General features: G+C 42.7%; 1 protein-coding gene across 4 annotated transcripts; it reads right to left on the bottom strand.

Annotated features, from left to right (window-relative positions):
* Positions 1–16,681: 16,681 nt before the first annotated feature.
* LOC136217281 (uncharacterized) lies at positions 16,682–19,897 on the bottom strand. 4 transcript variants are annotated; one of them, XM_066003881.1, is made up of 3 exons: positions 19,633–19,897; positions 18,932–19,006; positions 16,682–18,835 (listed from the first exon to the last, which is right to left on the bottom strand). In XM_066003881.1, the coding sequence occupies exon 3, from the start codon at positions 18,742–18,744 to the stop codon at positions 16,933–16,935; it is 1,812 nt and encodes a 603-aa protein (XP_065859953.1). In that variant the 5' UTR covers positions 18,745–18,835; positions 18,932–19,006; positions 19,633–19,897; the 3' UTR covers positions 16,682–16,932. The 4 variants fall into 4 exon arrangements, with proteins under 4 accessions (XP_065859953.1, XP_065859951.1, XP_065859950.1 ...); XM_066003879.1 differs by lacking the exon at positions 18,932–19,006 and having other exon boundaries at positions 19,567–19,897; XM_066003878.1 differs by lacking the exon at positions 18,932–19,006 and having other exon boundaries at positions 19,585–19,897.
* Between the last annotated feature and the right edge of the window lie 204 nt (positions 19,898–20,101).

Genomic DNA, 20,101 nt, shown 5'->3' with positions numbered 1-20,101 from the left:
CTCCTTATTTATATTGAGCCTTTTTGGGCCCGGCCAGTCGGGCCCCCAGTTGATATTCCGAATCAAGTAGTCCCCCCCCTTCGGTCAGGGGTACCGAGTATTGCATGCGAGGTGTCGTTGGGGAGCTCATAGCATCATCACCGCCGTAGCGAGCAGAGGGAAACTCTGAAAAGGTTTCTCGCGTCAGTGGGGTTGGGGTGGCCTTTCCTATTGCCGCATGCGTTCCTTGTTTTAACGCGAAAATTAATTGGCCCTTCATTAATGCTTCTGCACGCGCCGTAAAGTATCGTTGGATACCGTGCTCTGCCGGCACCTCCGTTTTAGATATAAATAGGGGAAAAAAGGTCCTAAGCTTTCTTTGCAAAGTCTCATCTAGTGTGTATTGCTTTGCCTATCTCGTTCCTTGGACTCCTTGTTTCGTTGCCGGAATTGCAAATCTGTTCTGCGCTCTTTATCAGAATTTACCAAGCGCCGGGCTTGTCTATTCGTGGCGCTCATCTGAGGGTGGTTTGTCCTTGTGGTCGAGACGCCGTGTGAGGTCAGTCTTGCCTCTTCCTCATCTTTTCTGCTTTGTTATATTATTTGTTTATCTTGGGAGGGATAATATGTCAGAGGGTTCTTCGCGGGGAGCCCTAAAACGACTGCCGCCAGTGACACCGGGCGACTTTACGCTTCGTGACGCCTTTCGAAAATGATCTGTAAAGCGAAAAAGGCGAGCAGGGATGGAGGAGGGCGGTGTCGCTGTTGGAAAGAAAAGGAACACCGTCGTGGTGCGCGCGCCGCCTAGTGTTGAGCGCCCGCCGGGAGGGGCCGCCGTCGGTGTCCTTGAAGTAGTTGTGGTTGTACTAGAGGGAGTGATTACCGAAGAGCGACCCTTAGCTTTGATCTACGAAGAAATGTGTGAAAGGGTATGGACACGGTCGCCAGGTGTGACGAGTGTGGACGGGAAGCGCTTTGAGGGGAGGCACCGCCTGAAGAGACCAGAATCCTTTTCGGTGGACGATGCTTATAGCATTATTGTGTCCGTGGACTTAGCCGCTATTTCTGCAGTGTATCGATTAGGGCAGCCTTATGAGTTGGTTGCGCTGGACGAAAATGATCGTGCTCATCATGCGGGCGGGGCAAACGAGCTGGTTGTATACGAGGAGCAGTTGGAGTCAGGGATGCGGCTACCTCTTCTTCCCTTCTTCGTGGAGGTATTAAAAGAGTATGACTTGTTTCCTGGTCAGATTCATCCGAACGGGTGGAGGATGATGGTGGCGTTTTATTCATTATGCCGGTCGGCTAGATATCGAGCTACCGGGCTGGTGTTTCGCGAATTCTTTCGGCCGAATAAGGGACCCCGCTCCCAACATGTGGCCTTCTCTCATCAGAAGTTTAAGGTACTCGGTGGCCTGAAGGATAAGGTTCCCGAGTTTAGGCATCGGTACTTTCTGCTGCAGAAACTGGATGGCGACTTCCCTTTCCGCATGACATGGAATGAGGATCCCATGGATTTGGGTAGGTGGCTAAAAATGCGACCAATGTTGCCATCGGAGGAGCATCTCATAAGGTATTTAAAGGGGTTGCCGACGGACGAAGAAAGTAAGAAGGATGTGGATGAACTCGTTGGACATTTTCTTGCCGCTGGATATTACATCTGGAAACAGTGGTGAATGGCCCAGTTAGCTGGCTGGTCGCAGGCGGACTTCGAAAAATGGAAACACGGGTATAATTTTTCGGACGGAGAGCTAGCGGAGTTGGAGGCGATAACTGTAAACGTTGCCATCGTAGGTGAGGGGTATGGATTGTGAGCTTTATTTTGTAGTTCTAACGTGTATTTGCTTGAAACGTATTGACCATGATGTTACTGATGCAGGTCCATGTGATCCTCGCGTTAGTATGGATTTTGATCCGAATGAGTTTGGTGTTGGCCTTGAGACTACGGAGGAAGCCTTTGCTGGTGCATCCGGATCCTTGGCCTCCTTTTCTTCGCTTGAAGATGCGAACCAAGTGGTTCAGAGCATTGGGGGTGTGCTTGCCGCGCACGAGGATACCGATGTTACTGGTGACATACTGCAAGGGATGCTTGTGTTAGAGAATGAGGCAAAGGAAGCTGCGGAGGTGACCGCTGCTGAAGAGGAACAGGTCGAGAAACAGATTCAGGGACCCTTTACCCAGAAACGTAAGAAAGACAAAGGTAAGTCTGTTGCTGGGATTGAAAACGAAAAGGTGCGTGCTGGTGACGATACCGTCGGAGCATACGAAGGCTCTAAACGAGCGTGTACTGATGGTGGGACCGCCTTGAGGCGGGGATGATGGATCAGTTTGGCGATCACCCGGAGATGATGAAAAGAATGGATGCCAAGATTGCTAAGTTCCGGGAATACGTGATGGGCTTGTCGGTGCACTCCGATATGACGACGTCCGACCTTGTGCGAGCGATGGCTCGCGTCGCTAAAGTGCCCGGAGAAGTTATGCGAATGGACGGTGTGTCCAAGATGAACCTTGGTGTGGAGACTCTGTCGGCGCTTGGTGTGGTAAGCTCTTTTGACCTTCTCGCCTAGATTCATTCCTAACAACTGTGTCCTGAATTGTGCAAATTTTATGCAGGCCGTTCAAAATGCTAACAAGGTGTTCGACATGTGTGTGAACGATGAAAATCCGTTTCACGATATGGAGCAAGGTCTGCGGAACTCGGTGAAGGAGTTGGAAACGTCGAATGGAAAAATAGCCACCGCTGGGGAGCTGTTGGAGCGCCGGGAGGGCGAGATCGCTATGCTGACCGAGCAGCTGAAAGTGGAGACGGGGGTGCCGACTGGAGCTGTCGAAAAGGTTGGCATATGATGCCGAGGAACTTCGTTCCTACAAAGTTTTGTTCAAGGCGGCCATATTATAGGTCCTCCGAGTGAAAGAGCAGGTGGACAAGAGAGCGAGGCGAGCAACTGCGTTATCTGATGAGAACGAAAAGCTTAGGCAGGATCTTGAGGCAGCCCGGAAAGAGGCCAGGGAGTTGCGGGCCCTCGCGGGAGATCGCGAGGAGAAACTGATTAAAATAGACCGGATGATGCTCATCACTGCTGCCCACTCTACCGGGTATGAAGTTCCTCCGAGGTCATATTTTCTCCGAATGTGTATGATAAGGCTGCCCAGGCGAAGGCCGTAGAGTTTTGTAGTGGTTTTAAAAAGAAATAGTTGGAGATGGAGGTGGCCTGATCCACTTGTTTCTTTGTTTTCAAATATGTAATAATTTTGCTGTACGGTTTGTATCTTTGGGGATCTTTTGGCAGTCTATTTTGATCAGCATCTTGCACTTTGATTTGATTTTAGACTTCATGATGTGTTTGTCATGTCTTGTCCATTCTTGCTATAAATAGGAGTCGGTTTTTGTTTGTGGTTCTCGTTCATATTTCGTTCTTGCTTCGAGTGCTCGTATCCTTAGTCATTTGTTTACGCCTATCTTTATGTGATGTCGCTTCGGGATGTGGTGGACTCTGCCAAGGTGCTTGAGGTGCAAAAGGCCATCTCGGTGATGCCTCACCCTTATGTGTATTGTCCTCCAAGGGATGATCATGAGCTGGACAGGAAAGTGCGATATGCCTCCCCGGTGTGGATGAATCGGGGTTTCTCGCGGAGAAGCCGAAACGGGGAGAGTGAGAGTTCTGCGCCCTATACTGGATCTGCGACGGATTCATGCGATGTGGTTGTCAGCGCCTTATCTTCCACTGAGAAGAAAGCTTGGTCGTAGGACGGGATTGGGTTTCTGAATCCCGATGAGTCAATGGTACCCGTGACAAATCCGCATCCTGTATGGGTAAGGAGGCTTCTTTCCGACGAACTTGACAGAGTCATGAACCTTCCCCATGTGATGGAAAATCATCGTTCTGGGCTCCATGCCTCGCCAAGTCGACCCCATGGGCCGAAGTTTGTCGATTCGCTGAAACCTCATAGTGTGGTCTTCCTTGAATTTTCTAGACAGGGGTTTCTGGGGCCTATTCCAGCCGATCCGAGGCATCGAGTGACGCACGTCGGGAAAGCATGCTTGTATCATAGGCAGAATGGACATAATATCGATGAATGTACTGACTGGCGGGCAGTGCATCAGGCCTTGATGGATGCGGAGGCTATTCCGAATCCTGAATGTGTCCATGTTTCGCTTGAGTGATTGTGGTGTGTTTTATCTGTATTTGTAATGGATGTAGTAATTGTGGATCTCTTTTTGTAATGGAATTTGGTATGCTGTTTTCGTTTGCCGCCATAATACTGATGTGCTTATGCAGCCTTGTTATTGGCCATTTTACTAGAAATTGCGTGCGAAGGATTCTTCTGAATACTTGATAATCTCGGCCCTTGGTAATAATATTTGAGTCATTATACGACTCTTTAGGGAGCGTTTGAGATGCTCTAGGAGTAACATTTAGTGTTGCTTAACGGAGAACGTATCGGGATGTTCGCTTGTAAATAAGCGGTAACAATATGGATTCGTTAGGCGATCAGGTGATTACGATGGCATTCGAGATGCTCGAGTAGCCTTTGGATAACAACTTGAGATTTATTTTAGCGGAGAACGCATCTTAGTGTCCGCTTGTAAATAATCGGTAACAATATGGGATTGTTAGGCGATTATGAAGGCATTCGAGATGTTCGATAAGCCTTTGGATAACATTTTGATGTTTTTGTGGTGGAGAACGCATCTCGGTGTCCGCTTGTGAATAATCGGTAACAATATGGGATTGTTAGGCGATTACAAAGGCATTCGAGATGCTCGATAAGCCTTTGGATAACATTTTGATGTTTTTGTAGCGGAGAACGCATCTCGGTGTCCACTTGTGAATAATCGGTAGCAATATGGGATTGTTAGGCGATTACGAAGGCATTCGAGATGCTCGATAAGCCTTTAGATAACATTTTGATGTTTTTGTAGCAGAGAACGCATTTCGGTGTCTGTCTGCTTGTGACTAATCGGTAACAATATGGGATTGTTAGGCGATTACGAAGGCATTCGAGATGCTCGATAAGCCTTTAGATAAAATTTTGGTGTTTTTGTAGTGGAGAACGCATCTCGGTGTCTGCTTATGACTAATCGGTAACAATATGGGATTGTTAGGCGATTACGAAGGCAATCGAGATGCTCGATTAATGAAAAAATCTCAGAGAACACACGGTCATTCGATTAATCGTAATTGTGTATACAAGCTACTGATAGTATTTCTTCAAATTCTGGATGTTCCAACTATTGTCAAAGACCAAACCGTCTAATGAGGCGATTTTGTAGGCGCTGTTGTGGAGGACAGTATCGATTTTGTACGGCCCTTCCCATGACTTCCCGAGCTTGCCCTGAGCTAGTGGAGATTGAGCGGCAGCGGCATCGTGTAGCACAAGGTCCCTGACTTTAAAAGTGCAGGGCCGGACCCGTCTGTTGTGGTATCGTGCTATGCTTTGCTTATGGGCCGTGATGTGAAGCAAGGTATTAAGGCGTTCTTCCTCTAATCGCTCACTTGCTTCGGTAAGTTACGTGTTGTTGTTGGCTTCTTCGAAGGTGATCTGTCGAGGAGAGCGAAGGATGACCTCGGACGGCGCCATTGCTTCCGCCCCGTAGGTGAGGAAAAAAGGAGTGTGCCCAGTGCTGGAGTGCGGGGTTGTGCGATATGACCATAATATCGCTGGGATATGGTCAGGCCATGCTCGACCTTAGTCGGATAGGCGCGCTTTAATTCCTCGCAGCCTTGTTCGGTTGCTTACTTCAGTGAGCCCATTGCTTTGAGGGTGCGCTACTGAAGTGTAACGCCCTTTGATACCCCATTCCGTACAAAAATCATGGAATTTACTGCAGTCGAATTGCCTCCCGTTATCTATGATGAAAGAGTGAGGGACTTCGAATCGGTATATGACTTTTCGTTTGAGGAAACTGATTACGTTGTCGGCGGTTATTTTTACGATTGCTTCTGCCTCGATCCATTTGGTAAAGTGGTCGACTGCTACCACTATGAAGCATTTCTGTGCTAAGGCCATCGGAAACGGGCCGAGCAGATCAATGCCCCATACTGCAAATGGCCAAGGTGTGACAATGCCTTTGAGTGGAGCCACCGGCGCGTGATGAGTATTGGCGTGTAATTGACATGCCTGACAGCTACGAACCAAACGCATTGCGTCCGAGTCTATGGTTTGCCAATAAAGTCCCTATAGCCGGGCTTTCTTTGCAATTGCCCGAGCGCCCTGATGCGAGCTGCAAACGCCCTGATGTATTTCCTTTAGACAGTGATCTCCTTCCTCTTCGGATATACAACGCAACCAAGGGTGCACGGAGGACTTTCGATAGAGTAAGCCGTCGTGCATTACATATCACCAGGAACGCCGAACCATGAGGGATGCCTCCGTCCGATCTTCCGGCAGTGTTCCATCCTGTAGGTACCTGATTATTGGACTCCTCCACCCGCTCGCTGCTGCGTCCACTGTGTCGATCTGTAGCGAGCACTTTGTGTGAATGGCTGGGGCAGCAGCAGGGTATGCAGATCACTGGACTGCTCACCTTCTGCGAGAGCGGCAATGACATCTACCTCTTCATTCTCTTCTCGTGGCACAAGCATGAGGTTTAAGGTTACTCCTTTGTCTTTGAGATCATTGAGCAAGGATTTGGTGAGCGCCAAATATTGGCACATCATGGGATCTTTTGCCTTGTAGGTACCGCTGACGTGGCTAACGACGAGCTTTGAGTCCGAGTACACTGTCAGATGTCCGTTCACCATCATTTTGGATAACCGAAGAGCTGCGATCAGGGCCTCATATTCTGCCTGATTGTTCATGGATGGGAAATCGAGCCGGATGGCGTACTGTATTCGGAGATTATTAGGTCCCTGAATGGCCACGCATGCGCCTGCCCGCCTTGGGCCGCAGGACCCATCCATACTCATGGTCCAGATGTCGTTGTTGTGAGCTCTTGTTGGTGTGGAGTTGCTAGTTGATGATCCGGTGAATTCTACGATGAAATCGGACAACACTTGAGCTTTGATCGTCGTTCGGGGTTCAAATCATATGTCAAACTGGGATAGTCGAACTGACCAGTTGGTGATCCGACCGGAGACTTCTGGTTTCTGAACGGCCTTTTTGAGAGGGTAATTGGTCCTGACCACAACCGTATGTGCTTGGAAATATGGTCGAAGACGTTCGGATGCTTGAGTTATGGCGAACAGAGCCTTCTCAACCTCGGAGTATCGGATTTCAGCTCCCTTCAGGGCCTTGCTCAAAAAGTAAATCGGGTAGAGCTCTGTCCCCTCTTCTTGAGTTAAAACGACTCCTACCGTTTCATCGGCGATGGCGAAGTATAAGTGAATGTCCCGTCCTGGCCTTGGTACCGACAGTAGTGGGGGCGTGGCGAGGAAAGTTTTGATGGCGTTGAATGCGGCCTAGCAGTCCGTAGACCATTTGAAGGGATGATCCTTCTTGATTGCTTTGTAAAAAGGTAAACACCGCTGTGCCGAGCAGGAAACGAACCGTCCCAAGGCGATAATCCTTCCGTTGAGCCTTTGAACCCCCTGCAAGTTGCACGGTGCCTCCATTGCCAAAATTGCCTCGATCTTTGCGGGGTTGGGCTCGATGCCTTTCTCTGATACCACGTATCCTAGGAATTTGCCGCTACGAATTCCGAAGAAACATTTCTCCGGATTTAGCTTGAGGTTGTAGTTTCTGAAAATCTTAAACACTTCCGCCAAGTCATGCGGGTGGTCGCTCTCTTCAGTGCTTAGGACAACCATGTCATCAATGTATACTTGTACCGTTTTACTGATGAGGTGGGCGAACATCTTATCTATCAACCGCTGGTATGTGGCCCCCGTATTCTTTAACCCAAAAGGCATCACATTGTAGCAATAAGTGCCTTCATGCATAATTTAGGAGGTTTTCTCGGCATCGGCCGGGTCCAGAGGGATTTGCTGAAAACCAGCGATGGCATCAAATTGAGATAAGATTTTGCGACCAACTGTTTGGTCGAGGAGCTGATCTATGTTAGGCAGCGGGTAAGAATCCTTGGGGCATGCTTTATTAACATTTGTAAAATCTACACACATGCGGTACTTTCCGCTGGCTTTCTTTACAAGTACGATGTTAGAAAGCTAGTCCGGATAGTGGACCTCGCGAATAAATTTTACAGCTAGTAGCTTTTCGATCTCTGCCTTGACTGTGGCTTGCTTGTCCTTCGCCTGTACTCGCATTTTCTACTTTAGGGGCTCCATGGAGGGGTCGATGCTCAATCTGTGCACTGCTTGATCGGGTGAGACTCCCGTGATATCCTCGATGCACCATGTGAACACGTCTGAATGCTCTGATAGGACGGCTTTGATCTCATCGGCCAAATGGGACGTGAGCCTGGTCCCAATTTTCACTGTCTTGGAGTCCCCGATGGCACAGTCACTGACCGGCTTGATTGGTATGGGATTGTAACCCCTCACATCCATCAGACCATCCTCTAGGTAAAGCACTATCCGAGGCTGAGTTACCTATGACTCTAGAGGTCATGGGTTCGAATCATATTCGGGTGGGGTGGTTTAAGGGTTTTTCTTCATCTTTGATGTAATTTTCCTTTGTTTAATGTAAGTGCATTGCGCACAAGTTTTTGAAAAAAAAAGCGTTGTCCGAGGCTGAGTCGCCTCCCACTGCAATCTTTTGGCCAGGATGCGATCTCCTTGGATGGTGATTCTATCATGTTGGAGCGGCAAAGTTAAGCATAATCCGGAGATATCGACCATGGCCTTCAAGTTAGCCAGCAGAGGTCTTCCGATAATGGCATTGTAGGCCAGGGGGATATCGACCACCACCCATTCGGCGGTGTCCTCAACCTCTTTATCGCTTTTGGCAAAGATTGTTGACAGAGAGATGACTCCCTTTACTGGGACTTCAATTTCCGACAGGCCAACTAGGGGGAAAGTCCCAGCTCGGAGGGCTGCGTGAGTATTCCTCATTGCGCGGAGCGCCGTCCAGGTGAGCAAGTTCACCGAACTTCCTATATCCACCAGCACTCGATGTGTCTTAAAGCCGACGATGTTGATGGTGACAACGAGGGCCTCCGAATGGCTGGTCCGGAGTGGTGGCTGCACCGTCAGGGTCTGGTCGATTGCTTTTCTTTTTTGGGAGCTCTCCGGAGGCGCGCAGAGCGCTGGTGCCCCCTCCCTTATGACGTGGATCTCCCCGTGGTACCTTGGTCGCTTTGGTTCATCTGCTCGGCCGGCGTCCCTCTGCTTCGGGCTCTGCTCCCTCTGCCTAACTGCCTTTGGTGGCGCTCCCTGCTCCGTGATCTGCTCAATTTCTTTCTGCAGTTGATAGCAGTTCTCCGTGGAGTGTCCAGAGGATTTGTGATATTTGCAGTATTCCTTCTCGACACAGGTCTTGCCCTTGTCTGTCGATGGAGTCTGATGTGCGAATCGGCGAGGCTGGCTCTGAGCAGCATAATACACCTCCTTCCCGCGGGATCGGTCTCCCCTACGCTCGAGGTTTGCTCGTTCGGCCCGAGCTGGAAAAGGTATCGGGGCCTCTTTGCGTGCCCGGCCTTCATCACTTGCTTCTGCGGTCGGTCTGCCCTTTTCCTTTTTGTGCGTGTCTCCTCTGGCCTTGTCTCTGTCTGACTCTTCGCACCCTGCGAGCCGGTCACAGTCGTCATATCGGACGAAGGTTTGTGCCATGGTCATGAGCTCTTCGAAAGATCTCGGCATCTTTCGAAAAAATTTCTGCTTTAGAGGCTCGCACGAGGTTCCTTTCGCCAAAGCGTCATGAGCCACCTCGAGGTTGAGGCCTTTAACCTGTGAGGCCATATGGCGAAACCTAGAAAGAAAGTTGCGCAGTGGCTCAGTTGCTCGCTGCTTGAGTCCGTTGAGGTCCGAGCTGATCTTCCTTACTTTTGCTGCCACGACGAAATGGGAGAGGAAAAGGTCCTTTAGGAGATCGAACGAGTCAATCGATTCTGGAGCAAGTCCTCGATACCATTCTTGCGCACTAGATGAGAGTGTGGTCGTAAAAACCTTGCACATGATGTCCTCGTCTTTTGAATACAAGTTGATGGTGCTCATGAAAGATGCCACATGGTCGTTCAGGTCATCGGTTCCCGAATACTGGGACAGTCGAGGAGCCTTCCAGTCTCGTGGGAACCTTGTCTTGATGATTCTTTGTACTAGCGGTGTTTTACTAGATGTGATGCTTCCCCCTATGACGCCTCCGAGGGCCCTCTTGTCAAGAAAACGTTGGATCTTCAGTTCCAACATATCTTCGCTACTTGCGGCCATTGTCTCGTCGCGCCGCCCAACGCTTTCTCCGGCCGTGCCGGCACCGGCACCTCTCCCTACGGGGACCCCGGGCCCTAAGGGCTGGCCAGGAAGCGTGCCTTCTCTTTGTATCTCCGCTGCTTCTTTGAGGTATTGCCAGATTTTGGCGTTCTCCTCCTGCAAGCTTCTCTGTTGCTCTATTATCTTCATCTGAGCCGCCGTGTGAGTGGCCTGAGTGGTCTGAAAACCTTGTATCGCACTGAGGAGTTGTGTGGTATTGTGAGTTTCTTCCTCTTCAGGGCTCACCTCCTCCATTAGTGGTCCCAGGTTTCTAGGGGAAATTGGAAAGGTTGGTACGGAACGTTCGACGTTAGTCATGGAGCTAGTTGCTCCCACTTTCGGCGCTTGCGCCGGAACAGGCTCGGTTGGGGTTTGCATTTTGTTGGAGGTTCCGAAGTCACTTGTAATCCACGATCACCGCACCAAATAATCATGATACGCGGAATACTGAACTGGCTCTCTCCGGGTAAGGCTCTCGTGCTCTCCGATGATCGTCCCTGTGTGGGGAGAGGTCCCTGTGTATGCTCCGACGATCAAGGCAGTTAGTCGCTCAAGGGAATTTACTATTTGTTTAAAGATAGAGTTAGGAAATCTGTTCCCCGATCTCTTCTTGGTTGTCTTCCTCCTTATTTATATTGAGCCTTCTTGGGCCCTGCTGGGCCTATGGGCCAGTCGGGCCCCCAGTTGATATTCCGAATCAAAAACCATAGCACTAACTCGGATTAACGTGCAAACATACCCCTAACGTTTAGGATCAAGAGTAATTTACCCTTAACGTTGGAAGCCAAGAGCAATTTTACCCTTAACATTGGTAAATTTGGTTAATTTGAGAAATAATTCATCAAATTATCGTCTCAGTCATGAATCTTGTCATCCATAATTCACACACGTGTCATTTTATCAGTAACAAATTACAAACATATGTTGGGATGTGAAAAAAATAAAATAAAAATATACTGTCTTTTATACGAATTGGACAAAAAAAATCACCAAATTTATAAATATCAATCTCCAATTCTATTATTAAATTATAAAAAAACATGAAGGCCCTGTTTGGGAATTAGCTGTTAGCTGATTACATTAGCTGATTTGACTAGCTGTTTGTGTAGACCTGTTTGGTAAAAATTAGCTGATTGATAATAGCGGTTTGTATAAAAAGACGAATAAGGGAATTAATTTTGGCGCAGGAGAAGAGAGAGTCTATTTATTAGGGTTAAAGAAGTCCATTAATTTTAATATTGCAAAACGCTAATTGAAAAAGCTCCTTTTAAGAGCTTTTTCTAAATTAGCGTTTTCATCCCAAAACTCTCTCCAAAACCTCTCTCCACCAAACACTTCAATCAGCGGTTTCAGTGGTCAAACCTCTAAAATTGGTCAAAACCGCTCTTTTTATTCCAAAACGCTCTTTACCAAATAGGGCCGAAATCTTTTTTTAGAACGAATTGATATGCAATTGGTTCAAAATAAGGAACAAAAATATTCGTGCTTTATAATAATGTCTGAAATTGACCCAAATTATCAACGTTATGCGTAAATTTGCTCTTGTCTAGTACTTAGAGGTAAAATTACTTCTGATCCAAAACATTAGGAATATTTTTACATCTTAACCCTACTAACTCTCGATCATCATTGCGATCTCTCAATCCTGCAATACTAACTCTTATAATATGTTGAAAGGTAGGGGAGAAGATTTATTTTTAGAATTTAGGTTTGATAAGTTTTTGTATTTAGTTGTTACGGAATAAGTAAGTTTATGGAGCTGGTGAGACATTTGCAAAATTCATAGAGCTAGTAAATTTTTATGGACAAGTTTAGGGAGCTGGTGATACGAAATAAGCAAATCTAGAAAGCTAGTGAGACATTTGCAAAGTTCAGAGAGTCAATCCACTATTATGGACAAGTTCAAAGAGTCAATCCACTATTAAATAGGATCAGAATTATAGGTTTGAACAATGAAATCTGGAGTGTTGGTTTAATGGATGTCGAGCGTATTTCTTCTGTTGCGGATTGGTGGACGGACGACTCTTGTGATTGGAATAAGTTGCAACACCTCCTTCCCGCCTATCTACTGATGCGACTTGCTTCGAGGGCGATATTCCTTGCTAACGGCCTGGCGGACGGCTGGACGTGGTCGGGCAGACATGGTGGTTGTTTTTCCATAGTGTCTGCTTATCAACTTCTCCAACAGCATGATACTGGGGGCATTTCCCATGGAAAATTATCTGGAGCATAGAGATAACAGAACGTGTTCGAAATTTCATATGGTTATTTGCTCACGATTGCATTTTATCCAATGTTAATCGCATTGGTCGATACATCGGAGTGACTGCTAGCTACGATGCTTGTAGCAGGATTGAATCTACTATTCATATCATAATGGACTGCATTATCGCTCGGTCTATTTGGCAACGAATGATCCTGAGGCATATTAGAAATAGTTTTTTCAACTTGTAGCATGAGAATTGGGTTATTTTTAATCTACAGTTTGTTTCTAGCTGGTGGGAAATTCAATGGCAGACTGTTTTTGGGATGGTTATTTGGTGGTGCTGGCGTTGGAGAAATGAAAGGGTCTTAGGCTCCGTTTTTTATCGCTGAAAAAACTGAACTAAACTGAACTGAATTGAATCGAACTGAACTGAATGCTACTGAACTGAACTGAACTGAACTGAACTGAATTGAACTGAATGCTACTGAATACTGAACCGAACTGAATTTAACTGAATGCTACTGAACTAAACTGAATGCTACCGAACTTAACAATAATGATGATATTAGACTTTAAAATAATTTTAATGATAATATTGGACATTAATAAGCTTATAATAATAATAATAATGGTTCTAATAATAATAATAATATCAATAATAAATAAATATGTTATTAAAGATAAAATTAAATTGAATATCAAATAAAAGCTCAATTTGTTAAAAGCCCATGAAATTAAATAAAAATGAGTCTAATTTAAATTAAAAATACAAATTATATACAAACACAAATTTACATATAATTTGAAGCCTATAAAATTAAATACAATTTTTCATATGAATACAAACTCTTACCTTTTTATTACAATTAAGGGTTAAGGTGCAAAAATATCCCTAACATTTTGAGTCAGGAGTAATTTTACCCTTAACATCTAAAATAGTGCAATTTTATCCCTAACATTAATAAATTGGGTAAATTTGAGAAATAATTCATAATATGGATGCAATTCCTAATTATTTTTTTATACTTTAATTTTTTTTATTAAACGATATATACTTTAATAAACTATCATTTCTTGACATTTATCTAATTTATAGATAATGATAAACTATAGATAAATAATAATAATAATAATAATAATAAACAATGATAAATTATAGATAAATAATAATAATAATAATAATAATAATAATAATAATAATAAATTATATATAAATAATGATAATTATAATAAATAATGATAATTTACTGAATACTGAAACTTGATGTTGAAATGGAATGTTGAACTGAACTGATTACTATTGAACTGAATTGAATTGAACTGAATTGATTATTACTGAAATCAAGTAATAAAGAACATGGCCTTAGGCACGGGTGATAGGCAGCGAAAGGATACTGTGAATTTTATTTTTGGAAAGTGCAAAGAGAATATGGAGGTTGGTCTTCTGCTCAATGGCTTAAATAGAGTATCCAAAAGAGAGATTGAAATAAAATGGTATCCCCCAAATATTGATTAGATGAAGGTAAATTGTGATGAGGCTTGTAAAGGTAATCTGGACTTAGCTTTTGTAGGACTACTCCATGATTATAGGGGGAATTGGCAATGGCGGTTTTGTTCACCGATTTTAGCCGAACCATGGGGTTTGTATTTCGGTTTAAAGATGGCCTAGGAGAAAAGATACCGATGGGTGGTGATTGAATTGGACTGTGGTTAATTTTATGATCCACACTTATCATCCCTATGCTTGGATCATCACGCACTGCCATAGTTTCAAAATCATGAATTGCGGTCTCCGGGTTACTCATTTTTTTAAGGAAGAAAATAGAGCTGCTGACTGGATGGCGAATTTTGCAGGCTCCTTTACTTTGGACTTTCACGAGTGTGTTACACCTCATACAGGCCTCCAACAGTTACTGTCTAATCATTAAAGTGGCGTCACTTTATCTAGGATGGTAAAGAGTTAGCCTTCACCAAAAAAAAAAAAAAACTAAAATTTTGAATTTTAGCTAAAACACAACACCAATAGCTCCTTATTTTTCAGTCATTTCCAATTTTTTTTTTTTTATATTTTCTATTCCAAACTACATTATCGTACTCTAAATCTAAATTCTATTTTCCAGTTACTATAGTAAATCCATTATTCCATTTCAAACTCAAAAAAAAAAAAAAAACAAATTGTGACAACAAATGATGTTCTAAAAATAACAAATTATAAAATAAAAAATATATTATACAAATTAATAAAAACAATTTAAATTAAAAATTAAAAATTTATTGAACACAATAAAACCTTATTTTTCGATAATTATGTTCTAAAAATAAAAATAATGTTAAAATTGAAGCACATTTTGTGGAAATAAGAAGGGTAATTTTATCAATAACAAGTAACTACAAACAACTGTTCATGAAAAGAGCTTTTCGTGAAAAGCACCAAAATGTTGCAGTGTTCAGAGAAAATGCGAAACGCTATAGTTATATAGACCTAACCAAACATGCCCTTAATAAACCTATATATTAATTGATTTACGAAAGGACCTAATACACTCATATATGAAAGATCAAGGGCTCAATGTGTCTAAATGAAAGATCGAGGGCTTAATGCACCAAATGATGAAAGATCAGGGGCTTAATATGTCTAAATAAAAGATCGATGGCTTAATGCACCAAACAATGAAAGATCAGGGGCCTCAGGATGCTTTTTGCCCCTAAAAGAATAGAGATGAACATATCATCCAACATAACATAACTACATACATTAAAAACTTATGTTAAGCGTATTATTTAGAGTAAATTATATTTAAAAAGGACCAATTTTACACTAGCTATCAAAAAACAAATCTAGGTTTAATACCTCATCAGCTACCAACTTGTTCCTTTTCCCCTAGGCTTAGTAACTAATCTTTCAGCCCCTAAACTCAATAATGCTAAATCATGCTTACCCTACATGACACATACGTGTCTCCTAATGGATTTGAAATAAAATATTGTAGTTTGAATAGATTAATGAATAGTGGCCAATCAAACTGGTTCATTTATAAATCGAACCAAACACTGAACCGTTCTTAATCACAGTTGCACTCTGATGGAAAAGAATTTCTCTCCTTTTTATGAGAATTAAGGATTCGCTTTTTTTGTTCTTTTTATTTTTGATGAAGTAAGAATTTGAATTTTATGAAAGCAGCAACTCAACCTTAGAAAAGAAAATAAAACGACTTTCAACGAGGTGGTCCAGGCTGAAAATCCTCAAATAAATTGACATTGAAAAAACCATGATCTTTTGATCTTTCAACATTGCTAGATTATTCGGATAAAAAAAATATCATTTTTTTTACCGTGTGATTTGAGTGATGAATAGACTCAGTTCTCAATTTGTGATATGAAGCGGGGCACAGAGTTGAAGACGGTTTATGCTTTATGGGATATTGGTCCCATCCCGCAATGTACAGTACAATGCTAGCATTGTACATTGCGGGATGGGGACTACTTCTTCCATTCCCGTTCCAATAGAGAATCTTCATATCTCCATTTATAAAACGGAGAAAATATAATCCTCATCCCTGTTACCGTGTGGCTTCACATTCCCCATTTCTACTATACATCCCATCTTGACTGAATGGAATCAGCTTCCATTTGCAAGAAAGTGGAACACACAAAATGATGATAAATAACTTAAACTTGACTTTAACAGTCCAAACTAAATCAATTGACAGTTAATTAAAATTCTCAAACCCAAACTAAGACTTACTGAACGAAAATGAAGAAATTAGGGATAGCAGCTTAAGCCGAAATACACTCATTAGGGCGAATTCACATCGGGAACATATAATCCCCGTCCCGTTTGCAATCCTAGTTATTGGCGCCCTAACCAACTCAGTTCCTGACTTCAACGATTGAAGAGTCAAAGTGAAGGCAGGGTTTGTAATCATGCTATGTCAGCTAATTATGTATATCTCATACCAATTAGAGATTCAAGGGGGCAATATTTTTGCCAAGAAAGATATGAGAAGGAAACTAAAAAGAATAGCTAATGAAAAATTAAAGAATCGAAGCCTATTATAGTACTCTATACAAGATTTGAGGATGAGATATTGGCTCAAGGATACCCCATGGACATATTATCAGCATTTCAGACTAGTTAAAAATTCAGATTGAGGTATCCGAAGCAATAACCTATAACAGTATGACAATATAATAATTTGAGAAGTTGGATTACCTTCTCAATGATATTGGATAAAGCTAATATGTTCATTAACATTTGCATTAGAAGCCTGCGAGCTATTTGCCAAATAAGAAACACTGAGATGAGTGCAACTTCACATGCATCCTGGAGGCAGGACATTCTTCTACTGCTATACTTTCATTTACACCATTAACAATCATATAATACAAATTGGTATTTCATGAGCGTACCATACCTACTTCACATCCATGATATGCTGGTCAAGGTTCATGATCCAATGCCATATCTTTCCACCCTGTGAATCTTATCTTCACTGCTTTTGAACCCTCTCCAAAATGTTGATTAGAACTGAAATCTGCTCCTGCTAATATAGTCTTCCCAGTGTCTAATTTGTTAATCTTAGCTACTGCTTTTCGTCGTTTGTATGTCAAAGGCACCACAGCTTCATCCTTTGACCCCTCTAAGACATAGGGTTTACTTAATTGCTTCTCTGATTTTTTGCTGCTGATGTTACTCTCATGTCTCATTAAATCAGAAGATGCCACTAGCATTTCCTGCTTACCATTACCAGTTAATATTGTTCTTGAAACTGCTTCTGGAATTCTTGGATAGACATTGATATGCTTTTCCTTCAAAAGTGCCATATTTTGTTCGCCAGAATGACTTTGAATACCAAATGGGTATGACTCCAAGGACCTCAGAGAAGAGTCGTCAGTTGCATTTTGCAAATTTGGCCACAAAATTTCTCCACCAAGGCCATGGGTGTACCTCCTCGCATCTGCTGGGTTTATTCCTGGCTTGTATACCTCATTTTGATCCCTTTTTACATCATCTGCAAAGAATTTGTGTTTTCCCAACATAGAAATGTTAGCCAATGATGAAACTATTTGCCTCATTTCTACAGTTGAGTTTTCTGAGGGGTAACTGGTTCTGGTTGTACTTTCATGATGATTCTTTCTATTCTCATGGTTCGGAGTTGAATGAATTCCACTTTCAGCAACATTCTGCCTTAAAAATGGCGATTCAAAGAGGCCAACAGCATCCGGGAAGCGTAAATATGCTGGCAAAGAAGAAAACTTCATATCCTGTAAACCTTGGGACCTCACCAGAAATGCTGGTTGAACTCCTCTAGGCAGTGATTCTGATTGTTGCCGATGAACAGAAGAAATTTTAGGCACTATTTTTAATACTCCCTTAGGCATAGGTCGGAAATTCTCTGGAATTTTGCTGCCAATCACTTTTCGGTTGTGGCTTGGGAATAAGCCATTCTCGGATGCTTTTGCCTTTAAGAGTCCCTTCCCCCTGAAGTTTGGAGCCAAACATTTCATGTCGTTCACAGATGGAGAGGGTAAACTACCCTTTGCTCTCTTGATTCCCACTGACTTCATTGCCTCCATTTCCAAGCTAATCTCCTGACTTAATTGGTGATCATCTCTGGGTGATTTGTTGAGATCAAGCAAATTGATAACTCTTTGTTTTCTCTTTTTAGACCAAATCGAGATCCTTTCCTCAATGCTGGAGCTCATTTCACACTGATCCCACAAGCTTCTCATGTCTATGAACATTTGGATCATCCTGTCATTGTAAGATCTTAACGAGTGATAATACTTGTTCCTTTTCACAAAATGCAACGCGTCTCTAATATGAGCCACTTTTGGAGGATAAAAACCGCCTTTCAATCTTTTGAAGAAAACATCCAAAGGATTCCCAAAATATAGATCACTGCCATAAAAAATCTCCTTCATAGTCAAACAAAAAGTTTCCTGGTCCATATCAGGAAGGTAAGCTGCCAGATGGAACCTTTCTTCTTCTGTTAAACAAGAATTCCATGTGTCTAAAGATAATATTTCACTCAAATCTGGTAGATCGTAGAGTTCATATGGTATGCTGCATAGCTGACCTTCCACCATGCCAAGCTCACAGTTGAATTCAGTTAGCTCATAATCATCGGAATCATCACCTGAGTCTGCCGTTAAAGTAGGATTATCTACAATTTCTTTATGAACACCTTTGAATGAGGAAAAGCTTTTACCATGTCTTGAACTCTGATGGCCAATCTTATGAATTCCCATTGACTGAGGAAGTCTTTAGAACTCTTCAGCAGCCTAGTTGCAGGAAATCCAAATCCTTGGAGGAAAAACTCAACTGCCACAACTAAGATCCCTGAGGAGAAGAGGGACCCTTTAGTTGTCCAAAATTTTATTTCTACAATGTACTATTTAGCATGTCAAACCATAAAATATTTGCTGAAAACATTACTGGGAGATCACTGTAGAAAAATATCAATAATCAACTGTAATTGCCAAAGCACTTGATAAACTCCAATTCCCGAATCTATCAAGAAAATAAATGCTAACATGTAATCAGAAATTTAATCGAGCTTCTCAAAAGGTTCTCAATGCAGCAAATGATCAATATAACTAGCATTTAGTTTAGAACTTTTTTGTGGGCGAAAACACAGAGAAAAAAGTGCAGTATGTCTTATAATGGCACATGCAAATGAGAATTACTCGAAGTGAAGTAAAGAGTGAAGCCAGTGTTGTAGCAGAAGCAAATTTAGATTTTAACATCACAAACAACATATAATGCGTGATACAGTAGGTATGTATTACACACAAACATACACATTCATTTGCGAATTCGAACATATGATCAAATTCAATCTACATCAAGTAAAGTTTTCCTGAGATCATTTGCAAGACAAATTAGAAAACCTAGCGTTCCAAATCAACTAACAGCAGCGAAACAGAAAATGCTTAAAACAAACTGAAAACAGAAGATCTTCCATGCATTGAGCAAAGAAGCAAGAATTCATGAAGCAAAAGAACTAACAGATCAAAATAATCGCAGTAACTGGAAATGAAAATTAACGAAACAACATAGACTACTACGACCTGTAAAGTAAGTGTTACCACGAGAAATGAAGCAAAAACCGAAGAGTGTAAGAACAGGAGGCATACTTTGAGAGAAATCGAAGGGAGTGGAAACCCCAATCCCATTTGATTCTGGATTAGCTTTAGAAGTTATTCCTCCATTTCCATCCTTTTAGTTTATAATTATTAGCTTTGTTTTTTCTTTTTTCGCTTCTTAACCTTTTTTCCACAGTGCGGAAATACCATAATCTGAAACAGAAAAAAATCACTTTCCAACCTCTACTACCTCTACCTCAATTGAATTGATTTATTTATTTATTCTTTTTCAAACAGCCTTAATTAGCAACGCTAAACACCAGCTTTTCTTTCTTGTCTACTTTTGTGTGGTCGCTTCGCTTGTCAGTTAGTCGCCACTCTAATCTAAGGACTTGTTTGGATTTTCCCATTGCATTTTAGTCCTTTCCTACATCATCATTTCCTAACTTTTAACCTATCAACCTATTTTAAATGAGTAGTGCTATTTGGCAGGGTTTGGATCGGTTCAAAACCGAACCGA

Source organism: Euphorbia lathyris, chromosome 2 (assembly GCF_963576675.1).
Source record: "Euphorbia lathyris chromosome 2, ddEupLath1.1, whole genome shotgun sequence".
Classification (NCBI taxonomy): Eukaryota; Viridiplantae; Streptophyta; class Magnoliopsida; order Malpighiales; family Euphorbiaceae; genus Euphorbia; species Euphorbia lathyris.
The sequence above is the reverse complement of the archived record's forward strand: the minus strand, read 5'-3'. Positions and strand labels throughout refer to the sequence as shown.

Coding starts and splice junctions, on each gene's coding strand:
- LOC136217281 (XM_066003879.1), bottom strand. CDS start 18,744: ATGGGAATTCATAAGATTGGCCATCAGAGTTCAAGACATGGTAAAAGC.